The 14,237-nt window shown below is 35.7% G+C and overlaps 1 protein-coding gene across 1 annotated transcript in view; it reads left to right on the forward strand.

Annotated features, from left to right (window-relative positions):
• Positions 1–13,251, forward strand: part of LOC309813177 (uncharacterized protein) — a gene marked incomplete at its 3' end in the record, with an annotated part of 262,936 nt that extends 249,685 nt beyond the window's left edge. Inside the window, 3 exon segments of the mRNA XM_082637755.1 lie at positions 631–840; positions 12,835–12,939; positions 13,069–13,251. Of these exon segments, the coding sequence (XP_082493881.1) occupies positions 631–840; positions 12,835–12,939; positions 13,069–13,251 (498 nt within the window).
• Between the last annotated feature and the right edge of the window lie 986 nt (positions 13,252–14,237).

Here is a 14,237-nt window from a genome sequence, read left to right on the forward strand (position 1 = left end):
AATATTTTAGACAAAAATAGAACAGTGTTTTTTGAACTCATTCATATTTCAATTAATGTTACTGAAGTCCCCACAAGGTGTGTTGCATTACACAATGGAATCATCACAAAGATAAAATAGCAGGTAAACACATAAAGTATGCAAAAATCCTGCCCTGTGCACTTCGGTAAAATGTACCTTTAATTTATCTTGCCCCCTGTTTTGGTGTTGCCAGAGACTTAGCACTTAGCACACCACGAAGAAGCAAAAAAGAGCAAAGATTTACTTTGGATGGTAAAGCACAAACACTCATTCATAAAACCATTCGTAAGCATTTTTTTTTTAATCAACACTGTCATTGCCGCAGCCTGCTTGATCTTCCTACTCTGGGTTAATATGGGAGCCAATTACAGCTTCATCTGTGTAGAATTAACTTTTCGGAGCACACACCGGGGATTTGTCTTCCTTCACTATTTAGATATATGTCATAAAAATATGCATGGAATGGAGTACAGGCACTGCAGATGGCAGAGAGTTTCAGATTTATTGCAGAATCATTTAAAATTGGTTATGCTCTTGCCAGAAGTTAATTAATTTTTTTCTCTTCTTTTCTGGGGCTGGGGGGGGTGGGGGGCCTCTGTGTCTCACTAGGTGGCAGTGTATGATTATATCTGGAAAAGCCATGGCGGCGTCCAGTCCAGCATCTCCAGCTGTGACCTCCAACAGCAAAATGAAACTTCTGTGTCTGCACTTGGTCCAGGAGATGTTACTTCTCATATAGCTGTGTACACTGCTTATCCCAGTGGGTTCCAAGAGCTGTACCACCATTTTCTTAGGCTCCCTAGTGGTGCCATTGTTGAGGTGAGTATATATGAAAATATTTTAATGCAAATGCTGTGTATGTCGTAGTGCGTGAATGTGAGTGCGTTTATACTTGATTTCAAAGGCTTCAAAACTACTTTGCAAACATGTCATAACTGATGCTTCTAGTACCATAGAGGACGTGAAGATGTATTTTAGTGTTTTCCTAAAGAAACGAAAGTACCGCATAAGAAAAAAAAATGTTTCTGAGCTATTGGAAGAAAGGCAGGAAAAAAATCATGTGAAATAATTCAGGATTCTTCTGCCTGCAATAACTTTGACTCGGTCAATATTTGGAAACATCAGCAGATTGATGAAGAAGAAATATCTGAGTCCATAGATACTTCGATGCCACAGGAAAGTACACAGCTCTTTGCTTAGATGATCTCACACAAAATGAATGAGATGGTGCAATTTCATATTTTTTCCATGAGACAAATCTTAAAAAGTAAAGGAAAGCCTCCATTCCCTAAATCTTTAAAAACTTTTTAGAGTAATATTTGGCAAAGATCCTGAAGTCATGTTTCCTCCTAGAATGTCAAAGTCTTTAGGTGAGCTGAGTTTGTTAAAAAACATCTCTTACATTGCCTCAAAGTCTCAGAATCCAAACTTCTGAGGGCATGTTGAAACCTGAGGTGGCCATTAGCATCAGAATTGCTGTTGAATAATGAAGTCAGAAAGAGTGTCATTTCCCTTAGTCTCCCTAGTGGTGCCATTATGGTGGGAATGAAGGATGGAGGAGAAGGAGAATTCAGATACGTATCACATTCGATTCCCTGGTCTTGGTGGCATGAAACTCACTTTGCAGTGGCACAATACTACGTTGTTAAGAATTTGCAGAGTAAGAACCTTTCTGTTCGCATCACACATTCTCTATGGAATTTAGCTATTGCTGTTTCTGTTATGAAGTTGATGAAAGTGTGTCTTCATAAAAGTCCCTTTGAATATAACCTTGAAGAAATTTTTAATTGTTTAGAGCTCCGCCTTGCAGATAGGGTGCTTCCTCTTTCTACAAACCCAGCCCATGACGGAGTTTGGTACTTGAGTGATTCTCGTGGGCTCTCTACTCAGAGAAGCAGAGATGTGCTAGACAAGGGTCCCCATCATTTCACCTCCATTTCCCCTGATATAAGAGGGGATTGTGTATATTGTAGCAAAGCAGCAGGTAGGTGCATGAGGACTATATCCCACATAATTCTTTGTGGGCTTGGGTCGCGGGCTGGTATTGGCACTTCTGTGTATGATCTTTTTCAGACTTTGGCAACATTTGCTTTAGAAACCTCTTTGTGGGACAAAACTGCCAGGGCTTAATTTTTTTAATTTACACAAGCGTGTGCTTAAATATGTATGCACACCATGAGCTGAACAAACTGGAGAAGCCAGGATGCCAGGGATATCTGCCCTTCTGCTGCAAAACATCTTGCAGCTTGTAGTCCTTGGGTCCGACTGGGAAGCTGAGGTTCAAGGTGACCTGTTCTCATCAGCAAAGCAATCATCAGGGCTTTAATTCACTCACTCCTGTATGTGCACTAGGGCCTTGATTTAGCCATTTCCCACAACTCTGCCTATATCCTTATCTGTAAAACTGGGTTATAAATACTTATACTACCTGCCTCACAGGTACTTGGGACAGATGAATGTGATAACATTGGCAATGTATTTTAGTTCTTTTTAAAAAGGGCACAATAAACAGTTCAAACTATTGTGGATCATGCACAATTAAATTCATTCAACTTTTTTTTCAAACGCAGTAACATTATGCTAAAAATAAAATAAAGTAGGTTCTAGAAAGATTGAGAGGTGGGGCAGGAGGTGTTATTGACCCATCTGGTTTTGGTTGCCTGTGTTTTCCACACTGTTGGTTTATATGATGGTGGAAGTGTGTCTGGACCCCTCTAAGCCTGTTCCCAACAGAGATGCTAACAAATACTAAACCAGCATTCCCCCTTTTCTCAGCAAAGGCACAGGGTCCCCTCCTTCTGCAGTCCGAGTCTAAAGCCTACCCACTTATTTCTTTGTGCTTTATGTTACCTGCTTTGTCCTCTATGAAATCCAGTTTGAAGGGACCTCGCCTCTTTGCACCTTCTCTGACACTTTTTTAGGAGTACTAGATTTTATTCGTTAGCCTTTCTAAACTTGCTTCCAGTATTAAACTGTGTGACCCAGAGGACAGGAACCGTCAAATCATACCAGTCCCAGAGCATATTGAAGACTAGGCAGGTTTTCTTTCAGCCTATTCAACAATCTTCCTACTTTCTTTTATATCTCTCCTGACCCCTAACGGGCACAGTCTGATCTATCACTGGCTTTCTGAGCTATAAAACCTGAAATTGGAATGGATTTGAGACTGGTCTTTTGCAGCTTCAGTGAGAAGTGAAATTCATGTATTATCTTTCCCAAAGATGTATGCATGGTAAAGAAATTTCCAACAACAGCACCTAGATAGATTATACTTTCTGGACTGAAGAAACATCTATTAAACTTTGAAAATTGTAGTTTCTAAGTAGTCACCTACTTGGATTAGAGTTAACTCCTACCTTTGAAGCCCCTATCTCTGTACTAGGCACAAAGCTGTTGCTCAAGAAAATCTATTAATTTGCATTGAATTTCTGGATGCCAAATTTTGCTACTTGATGGTTAATTATGCGCCATGAGACCTTTTCCACTAACACCCATATTATGCGAATTGAGGGCACCTATGCTTAGGAAATGACTCAGATCCATCTAGAGATACCTGTAAGATCCATGCTGTATTTTGATGGGCTATTCTGATAGGGGAAGAAACAGGTAGCTGCCTCTAGACCTAATTTAATATTTACAAATTATATCTGGCAATAAACATGAAACAAAAATGGGTGAAATTTTGCTTCACCTTTATAACCTGAACTCTATTCTCAGAGGTTTTATGGTGGTTGTAAAATAGAGTACCTAGTGTTCTGAGCTCCTTCTGCATCTAACACAGCTCCAGCTTGTGACGACAGTGATTTCTAAGTCTCTCCTAATTCTGATATGAAAGATAGGTCACGTGTTAACCTTTTCTTTCTTTTTTTTTTCTCAAGAAAACCTTAGCAATTTGAGTTTTGAAGCACGTTATCTTCACGTTTTTCATTTTTTTGTGAAAAGCCATGGTTTTTGGAACAGTATGATCTCTGCACTGAAAAGGTCAGATTCCATCAGATTGAAATAGAAGTTATATTATTACAAACTATCTTTCCTACGGATTTATGTTCACCACTTTTTTTTCATCTGGGCCCGTGACCAAGATGACACAGATCTTAGAGTGTCCTACGTATTTAACTTAAAAAATAAAATTCCCTCCACGCTTGTCCAAGATGGTCATTGGTCTGTCAGGAGGTGAAGGCCTCTCTTGAATTATCTTTTTGTCAACCCCTCTGAGGCTGGGCAATGCCATGGACTCTCCGCAGAGGAATACTTTTTAAATTAATTCATGAATTAACTTTATATTGAAGTATAGTTGATTTACAGTATATCGTGTTAATTTCATGTACAGCAGTGATTCAGTTATATATATATACATACACATATCTATTCTTTTTCAGATTCTTTTCCCATATAGGTTATTACAAAATATCCCTGTGCTGTACAGTAGGTCCTTGTTGGTTATCTATTTTTCCCTGTGCTGTACAGTAGGTCCTTGTTGGTTATCTATTTTATATACAGTAGTGCGTACCTGTAATTCTTTGTCTCCATTCCGTAGCTTGAGGTTTTTTTTTTTTTTTTTTTGTAAGTACAAAGTTATTCTAAAGTTTTTAGTGCCACAAAACCTAGAAACCCAGGCAAGACTGGTGCAGACTCATCAAATCACAAATAAGCTTCCCGATCCCAGGGTATCCATCGCAATTAAGAAAGCCCTTGGAGCATTCGTTGGGGCGGAATGGGAAAAAGGTTTCTCTGTCATTAGAGGCGGTGTCGCCTGGTGGTCTGAGCAGAGGAATGGGAGTCAGGAGCTCAGCGATCTAACAGAGGCTCTGTGAGGCCCTGCCGAGCGGCTTCCGGCGAATCTCTCAGCCTCAGGAGGACGGGCTCACCTACTTTGAATCTCCCATCTGAAGAGCTCCTTACCCAGGGCCAGGAGATACACAGCAGGAGGCCTGATTCCTTGTCTGCAAAGTGAGAATATTAATACTTGCCTAAATAACAGATTAACCAATTAGTGGTTTTATTAAGTGCTCTGCTGATAGAAAAAGCAGCAGGAGAAGAAAGGTGAAAACAAAACTCGGAACCACAGTTTATGATTAGGTGGGTTTGACTCAACTCTGGATCCTTCTCCCACTCATGGAATTGAGTGACCACGGTTGGGAAGAGCAGGTGCAGAGGGGCTGACCCTCACTTGTATGACCCTCAGCGAGAAGTCAGCAGAGGAAGCTTTATCTTGCAAGCCTGCATGAAGCTTTGAGTAAATGGAGGGAAGAATCGTATTCTGTCCTTGAATTAATGACTTGCACGGCAAAACAGAATACAAATAACTGAGAGTTTTCAGTTTTAACTCTCCTATTGTAACATCTTCCAGAAAAGACTATTTATTGTTATTGGAAATTCCCATATCCATCTGTTACAATGACTAATTTGCAGTGTGTGTGTTTGAGAGAGAGAAATACACAAAAATGTGGAAGGGAAATCAATAGGAAAATACTGAAAACTCCGGGTCTACAGAAGTTATTCATTAAACATGTAAATTGTTGGGAATTCCTCCATCCAGTTTTTCCATTTGCTGAAAGTCATTGTTCATGGGAAGGGGCAAAGCCATCCCTGTGTTTCTCATTGTGCGTAGTTTTACACTGGCCTGAAGAAAATATTAAAATTAACTCATTTTTGCAAATAGAAGAAAGTTCCGTTTTCATTTCCCAAGTGTAGAAAACTTTATATTTTGTGCACAACACCTGCATGAGAAGGTGCAGTAAATCTTTGGGGCACATTTGGGGCACAATTGCCTACATGACACTATTGAAAATATACATTAACATGAAGCAGTAATAGCAGTACTTATGGCTTTGCATAAAATATTGCTAAAAATGTCAAGGACAGGATTGTCTTTTATTTTTGGTTTTCAAATTCAAACTTAACAGCTGTCACTTCAATTGATTTTTAAAAACTAAGTTCCTGATATTATTTTGCCACCTCTTTTCCCGAAGAATGATTGACTGTTGCAGTAAACTGTAGAGGGACATCATTCTGTTGTATCTAAAACATAGACCCCATTTTAAACAACATATTATAAAAAAACAGAATGCAAAAGCAAAGAAGAATTCAATTTTCAGGCTAATATTAGAATATAATGGCACTTATAAAACATTCTCCTATATACTACCATGAAAAGCCTTAAAATAGACACATTTACTAATCATTTAAATATATATTAAGTATATACAGGGATTTATCTTTATTTAAAAATTACTTGACAAAGTTATTATTCCCTTATGTATGTGTCAAAATAAGTGATTTTATTTGTCTATAATAATTAGGTCAGTGTGACTTGCTATGACATGGTTTGCCTTTCACAAAACTAAGCTAGATGGTTCTCACGGCAGGCTTACTTTATTATTTATATATATAATTGGTAATCTGTAAGAGGAAAATAGCATAGTTTTTAAAAAAATTAGCACACTATAATTTTAGAATAAATACAACAGATTTCAGACACATTTTCAGAAAATGTGCTATTTACTTCTAAAAAGCTATTTTATTATTTGACCTATTTTCATGGGTCAAAAAATAACTGTTAGTGACTAAATTAATTTTAGTAAAACTATGTTTGGTTTCTTTAGAAAATCATGAAGAACTACTTTGATGGTACTTATTACATATTAAGATGTGATTTTAAAAAACATTTTAGAGTTACTGCAGGTCTTTTCTAAAATAACTTATTTTGTTCAATCTTGTAAATATTAAATTTCTCCATACTTCATTTGTACTCATAATTTGAGACAATTATTCATTGGTAGTTCCTGTTTTAATAGACCATATTTTTTTATTTGCATATATAAGAAAAACAATAATCACATACATATTTTTGAAAATATTTACTCATAAAATAATTTTCAGCATCTTAGATTTCCTTTGACTCTCCAAATAATTGAACTTATGAAAGTTGTAGAAAAGATTTGTTCTATTATTGCATTTATATGTCTATCAGAAATAATACATATTCATAGGATATATTGGAGAAGAAAAATTTCTTGGGATTCTAAGTCATAGGAAATGTTTTCAAAGGTATATTAAGTATAAAGAAGCAGTTTAAAAAATAAGCCTTGACATACTAACTGAAACATATGGTTAAATATCTAATATAAAAATTATAGAGGTGAAAAATTAAATCTTTATTGCACGGTCAATAAAGAATGAATGTTTTACGTTGAGTAAAAATATGTTCACTTTTACTTCTGTATATTTTTTTCTTATTGAATTGGAATTTGGAAATCATAACTTGAAAGGTGACCCTCTAAATGTGAAAAATATTTTTATGCTTCTTTTTATTTCTTAATCTTAAGTTACTATAAACTAGGAAAATTTTTGAGTTTTTTGCATTATAAATATATCTATTTTTTCCCAGCTTTATTAAGGAATGATTGACATACATCACTGCATAAACTTAAGGTATAAAAACATTGTGGTTTGATTTACATGTATTGTGAAATGATTAACGTAATAGGTTCAATGTTCATCATCTCATACAGATACAACAAAATGAAAATAACAAAATTCTCTTTGTGATGAGAGCTCTTAGGATCTACTCTCTTAACAACTTTCTTATATGTCACACAGCAGTGTTAACTACAGTCATCGTGCTCTACATTTTCTCTCTAGTATTTATTTATCTTATAAGTGGAAGTTTGTACCTTTTATTTGAAATATATTTTAAAGCCATTCATCCAACAGTCAGTACTTGAGCATTTCAGAATATGCCATGATACTACTCATCAGTGATTTTTATCTTGATTCCATTTGACAAGGCTGCCTAACACTGATTTCTTAAAAAGTCAAAGATAATTCACTCGTGAACAAAGCAAAATAAGCCACAAAATCCTAAACATAATGATTTTTCCTTCTATTTATGTACAGAAATATCATGAAAATATTTTGGTGCATTTTGTAATTGTATCAATATTAAGAACTATCTAGAAATGAATTGATTTCTTCTAAGAATCCATAGATAGAGAAGTAGTTTTTTACTTTTCAGTTTATGGAACAAGTTCTTCTATAATGACCTGAAATAATTATTTAATAATAATATGATTAAACAATGTAAAAAACAGTTGCTTAGTGTCAATTATTTTTACATATTTGTATCCTATAAATTATTTTAATCACATTTACATTTAATAAAACATTGACATAAAAGCATATAAGTTTATTTTATGTGCAAAATCACATATAGTATGCCGAGTGACACTTAAAAGGCATGAAAGAGTAACACTAGCTTATTTTCTGAAACAATCTTGACACTGATGCTAAATTACAACTCAGAAACATCTAGCGTTTTTACCTTTATGAGAAATGGCTTTTTACATATTTAACATAGTTCCAGGGAAAATAAACTGGAATTATGTATAAAGATACATGCACTGTAACCAACGGGCGTTTATATTCCCCTGTAGAATACTTAACGATGATTTCATTGCCATTTTGTGTCATTTTCAAAAGGATATAAAATGCAGCCAGTAAACAAACTAGACTTTAGATTTAAGGTGACAGCTGCTCCTTCAGAAGCAATATTCAGATATTTAATCTTAAGAACATTGAATATTCTTTATTTAACAACCAAGTAAAGTATACTTTTACAAAAATGAAAGGACTGCATACTTTGGCTTATTATTTTCACAGCAGTGGTGATCAACATGGCCACCACTGCTAATACACCATCATCACTAAATCCCAGAGAATTCATCCAAATGTCAGCCCTTATTTAACTGTTTCAGGAAATTAACATCCGTGCTCTACTTTTTCAAAATGCAAAACTTCCTTTCTCTAAAATAATGCTGATTCAACCTATTATTTACTCTGTCATATTGTTTCTAGTTATATATATATATATATATATATATTTGAAATCTACAATTGTAATCTAATTTTAAGACTCTTTACCCATAGTTTGGATTCCTGTAGTTCAGGTACAGAGATCTGAATTCTGTTGAAGGAAAAATTTATTTCGCTATGGAGCCATAATGAGTTTAACTAGGCCTCAAAATATTGCTGTCAGTGAATTAGTGCTATGCATACGTGAGTCCGCTGTTAAGTTGGCAAATTAAAACAAAATCTGTCCGAATGTTGTATCTGTTTTATCATTCCTCCTCCTCAGCCTCCTTACCATTTTTATAATGGCCTCTCACTAAAACCTTATCAATGGGGGTGGGATAGGGAGGGTGGGAGGGAGGCAGATGCAAGAGGGAGGGGGTATGGAGACATATGTATATGTATAACTGATTCACCTTGTTATACAGCAGAAACTAACACACCATTGTAAAGCAATTATACTCCAATAAAGATGTAAAAAAATAAAAATAATCTGTTAGCTTGGGAAGTATTTGTAATAAAGATATACTTTAAAAATAAAGAAACAAAAAAATAAGGTAATTTTGAACTTAGAGGGAGAAAACATTCTATAAGAACAAAAAAAGAAAAACCTTATCAATGTGTGTTTTGGGGAGCTGCGTATGACCCATTCTACCAGATAGATTGCAAATAAAGTCAACTCCATTTTTCTAAATAGACACTTGAGGGTATATCTACCCTTATTAGCAGTCAATTAGCTATCTCTTTCTTAAGGCCTGTTTTAACACAATTTCTAAGAAATCCAGGGACTTCTTTATACCAAAGAAGTCCAGTCCTGCTTCAAGCACAAGGCAGAAAGAGCTCACATATGTTGACTCCATGTCCATGGGTGTTTCTGTTCACCACCAGCTCCATACATCCACACAGCCAGAAAGACCCTTGCCTGTCTCTGCAGAAATCCTTTGCTGGTCACAGTGCCTAGCGATAGCCACAGAGACGTCCCAAGCTTGCACTCTATTCGTTCACATTCATACATCTGTAACACTGCGCTGGTGGGGACATGAGTGGCTAACCAAGTTCACGGTGGTTTTTGCCTCATCCACATAGTGTGCCAGACCTAGTTTTCCCCCAAAAAAGTTGATTGTGAGAGGATTTTTTTTTTTTTTTACCATTTTTAAAATTTCTTTTATGAGTGGGTAAACTTTGGAGTTTCTTTCTTGGCCATTTTCATTGATGTTCCTTATTATTTCTTGAAGCTAGATTCTGACAGTGGAATTACTAGGCCAAAGAATCTGAGAATTTAAAAGGATAGATATTTATGAGCATATTTCTTATACACATAAATATATATCTCCAAATTGCCCTCCAGAAAAGGAGGACAAACAGAAAGCCACCACTGCAGTGAATGGGAAGTTTGCCCAACATTTTGATAATCTTTTTGGCTATAGCTAAACAAACTATGCTCTCTGTAACTTAAAAAGATAGTGTTAGGTTTGAAATATGAGGTCACATGGATATCGTAGTTCACTGTCATTTTCTGCCTTTGAAAAATGCTGCAAGACTAGGTTGTGTTTTATTTTCAAAGCACGGCACATTTAAATACAAGCTTATTGTGAGATTTTAGTTGTTTGCAATATTTACTTCCTAGCAACGTTTATTCCCAGTAATCAGTGAAACTCATAAAATAAGTATGATTATAATATTATGAGCTTATTCTTCTAGCACAAATCACTTGAAATATGTGACTCTAAACAGATAGAGTAATTGGAAAGTGAACCGTCTTGCACAACAATTAACTAAGAAGTGACAAGTAAGTGTCATTAGTGATTATGATTAAGGCTAGTTATATTTTTATTCCCTCTTTCCCAAACCTTTCAAGCTGAAGTATATTTGTTAATTTGATGTATATTCATATAGAAGTACAGATCATTTTATACAAGTATATTTTTGATACATTATGGTGGCAGCTGTGATGGGGGCAAGGGGAACAGTTTAAAATTTAGGAGCTATTTTAAAAAACCAGTACATCCCAGAAGGCTACATGCTGTTAGTACATGGTCCTGTGCATCAGGGTAAAGAAATGCTTCCAGATAATTAGTCCAGATGATAACTGGGGAAGTTCCTAGAATCCTGAGCAAATCAAACCACTCCTGCTCTCATGTCCCTTCTTGCTCACACCATACGGACATTTTAAAGAATTCCTGTTAATAAAGACATACTACTGAGTAAGGAAACATCCCAATAATCCATTTCCTAGAGGGTAAAGTGGCGATGGAAGTTGTTATTCTGATTCAAATTCTCAATAACAAAGAAAGATTGTGAATGGCAGGACACTTAGGGGAAAGTGACTTTGTCATTCTGGAATTCTTAATTCTGATGAAGGCTGAATGCCACCCCACTTGATATTAGGAAGGTACATTTCAGAAATTTCAAGAACAGTTGGCATGCTCCACCACATGAGGATCTAAATGGTAAGGTATCACAAGAGGCATGGACAAAGCTCTAGAATTGCAACTCTGAGTTACACTTTTAGATAGTCTTGATAAGAAAGAAGACTGAATAAATGCTGTTGCAGTATAGAATGTTTCCCAATAAACTTAGGTTTTAAAAAGATCATATACTAAGAAAAGCAAAGAAAGATATATCATGAAATTAAAAAAAAAAAAAAAGAGAGAGAGAGATGTCTAAGAACAATGACCGGGAGGGAATTCCCTGGCGGTCCAGTGGTTAAGATTCAGCTCTCTTACTGCCAGGGCCTGGGTTCCATCCCTGGTCGGGGAACTAAGATCCTGCAAGTTTCACAGCACAGCCAAAAAAAAAAAAAGCTCTAATAAAAATAAAAGAAGAAGAAGAATGACAGGGAAGCAATAATGGAAAAGTACGACACAATTTTAGATAACAGTGGGTGGAGTGGACTCTAAGAAAACCTGACAAGAAAGATTCAACAAAAGGAGAAATCAAGGTGTCCAAAGATAGCTATTTTTCTCAACATTATTTAGTTGTATATGTCAAATATCTATTTCTGCTTAATCACAAAACGTTTTTTATTAACCCACATAAGTAGGAATTACAGTAGATGTCTTCTTTCTTACCAGAGAAATGTATTCAGTTTGCCAGCGTAGATGTAGATGTGGGTCCCTGCCTTTCTCGTTGGGGTGGCCTTCAGTTCAAGAGACTATAAGTTCTGGGGAAAACAGTCCTTCAGCAGAATTCTTGGAAATGTTACATACCTTCAAGATGTAGGAGAGCCAGATGAAGTCAGTGAAATTGATGATTCTTATAAACAGCCCAAAATAAACCCAAACTTTGTGTGACAAGTGAGACAGGATGTTGGTATAGTTGCTAGTTGTGCTCAAAGATAATTAGTCTTGTATATACAGAAAGCTTCTCTTGGGACAATGAGTTCCTTCTAAAAGGAATGCTGTCCTGTGTTTTCCCCTGATATTTTTGTTTTCTATCCATTTCATCACACAAAAGTTATTAAATGCAAAAAAGAAAATCCCAGTCTTGTATCTTGGTTTGACATTTTTTGGTTTCTGTAAGATTAGGATAATTCACTTTTCACATGTGTTTAAATTGCTAATTATGACTCTGTGTTCTGTATTACTAAATATTATACAAATGCTTATTTATATTTTTGGTGTATTATTAAATTATTGTTAAAGTCAGAAAGAAATGGGAGATATATGTACACGTATAGCTGATTCACTTTGTTATACAGCAGAAACTAACACACCATTGTAAAGCAATTATACTCCAATAAAGATGTAAAAAAAGAAGAAGAAAGAAATGGAACCAAACCATAAAACCTAAATTGAAAACTCCTATTAAAATGTGGAATTAGGTTAACTATAATGGCATTTCAGGGCATTTCCAAGCTGTAATTTTTTTTCAGGGGAAAAATCACAGGTTTTGCTCATTCTGCCTAAATATTTCTTTGAAGTGTGGTAAGTTAACATGTGCCATTTTGTCACCACTTTTCAGGTGTTTGGTGCTATCAGTGGCTTAAAGTTTATCCCCAGTGAAGTGGCCACAGCTATTCAGGAGCATCTAAGTGAAATGGACAGTACACTGGAAGACTCCTTAGATGTTAAATCAAGAGGATTGAAAAGAATCCATTAAAATAAAAAGGTATTTTCCCCTGATTAAATATTTTACTCATTGCTGTACCTGAGTGCCTCAACTTAGAAGTGCTTCTTCCTTCTTGCTTTCTTAAAGGTCCACAGTGGTGCACAAGTCATGGTGAGAACACTAAGTTCAACTTCCTTTTCAATCTACGGCCTTATAATATGTCCTTTACCAGAAGTCAGTAACCAGTATTGGAAACAACAGCTGGACATCACGATTGTCCCAGATATGTTTTCAGAGAACACAGACTCCTGCTCATCTTCATTAGTTTAGAAAGAGCTACTTGGCTCCTGTGACATATGAAGGGAGATAGAATATCATTTTTCACACTCTCCCACAGCAGTACTCTTTTCTTTGGAGGGAATAAGGGGAATGGCTAGAAGATGATATAACCAAGCCTAAATAAATCCCTTTTCCCCTTCACTTACCATAAAATTTCACATTTTTTTTCTAGAAGAAATTTCAAGGAAAAAAATGGAAAAATTACATAACAATAAAAAAAATCAAGTCACTTAAATTAGTTGTTTTACAGCACAAATGCTTTGTATTCTAAGATATCAACAAACAGCCCCAAACTGGCTGGCTCACATTCGGGCTCCCCTCATCCACCTCAGCTCTTTCTAAAAGGACCAAAGTAGCAAAGCCCCCTTGCCAGTTCTTTAGATTATTCCTTTTTGTCTTTACTCCCTTGCTTTCCTTTTTTCAACTGAAGGTTTGGAATAGGACTTAGGATCACAAGTGGACAAGGAACTGTCAGGGTGTCAGGACTTAGGATCACAAGTGGACAAGGAACTGTCAGAGGGTTGATGGGTTATAAAAAAAATCCTGCATCTTTAAGAATAGTTTATCCTCATTATAGAGCAATAAATACAGGGGATATCTAGGCCCTCTGATCCTCCTCTGCGTTTTTAAGGAAGGGTGAGCAGGTGTTTTAACAGTCACCTCTCTCAAACAAAAAGCAGTGTTTATTAGAGAGGTCAAATTTGATACCTATAATTGGGAAACATAAACACATCCCATCCTGGTGATTTTTCAATCTCATCTTTAATTATTGTCTAACTATAAGGATATCTTCAGTCTTATATAAGACATTGAGTTACACTAGATGTTCCCTCTATTGGCAGAAATTAGCATATGCCTATACTGTCTATATTTTTCATCCTCTATAGCTCTTATTGAAGGCAGATCAACATATATTAACATCTCTGACAACAGATCTCAACTTCACAGAAACTAGTGAACATTCTAAATATGCTTTA

Source organism: Mesoplodon mirus, assembly GCF_964341445.2.
Source record: "Mesoplodon mirus genome assembly, chromosome: 12".
Classification (NCBI taxonomy): domain Eukaryota; kingdom Metazoa; phylum Chordata; class Mammalia; order Artiodactyla; family Ziphiidae; genus Mesoplodon; species Mesoplodon mirus.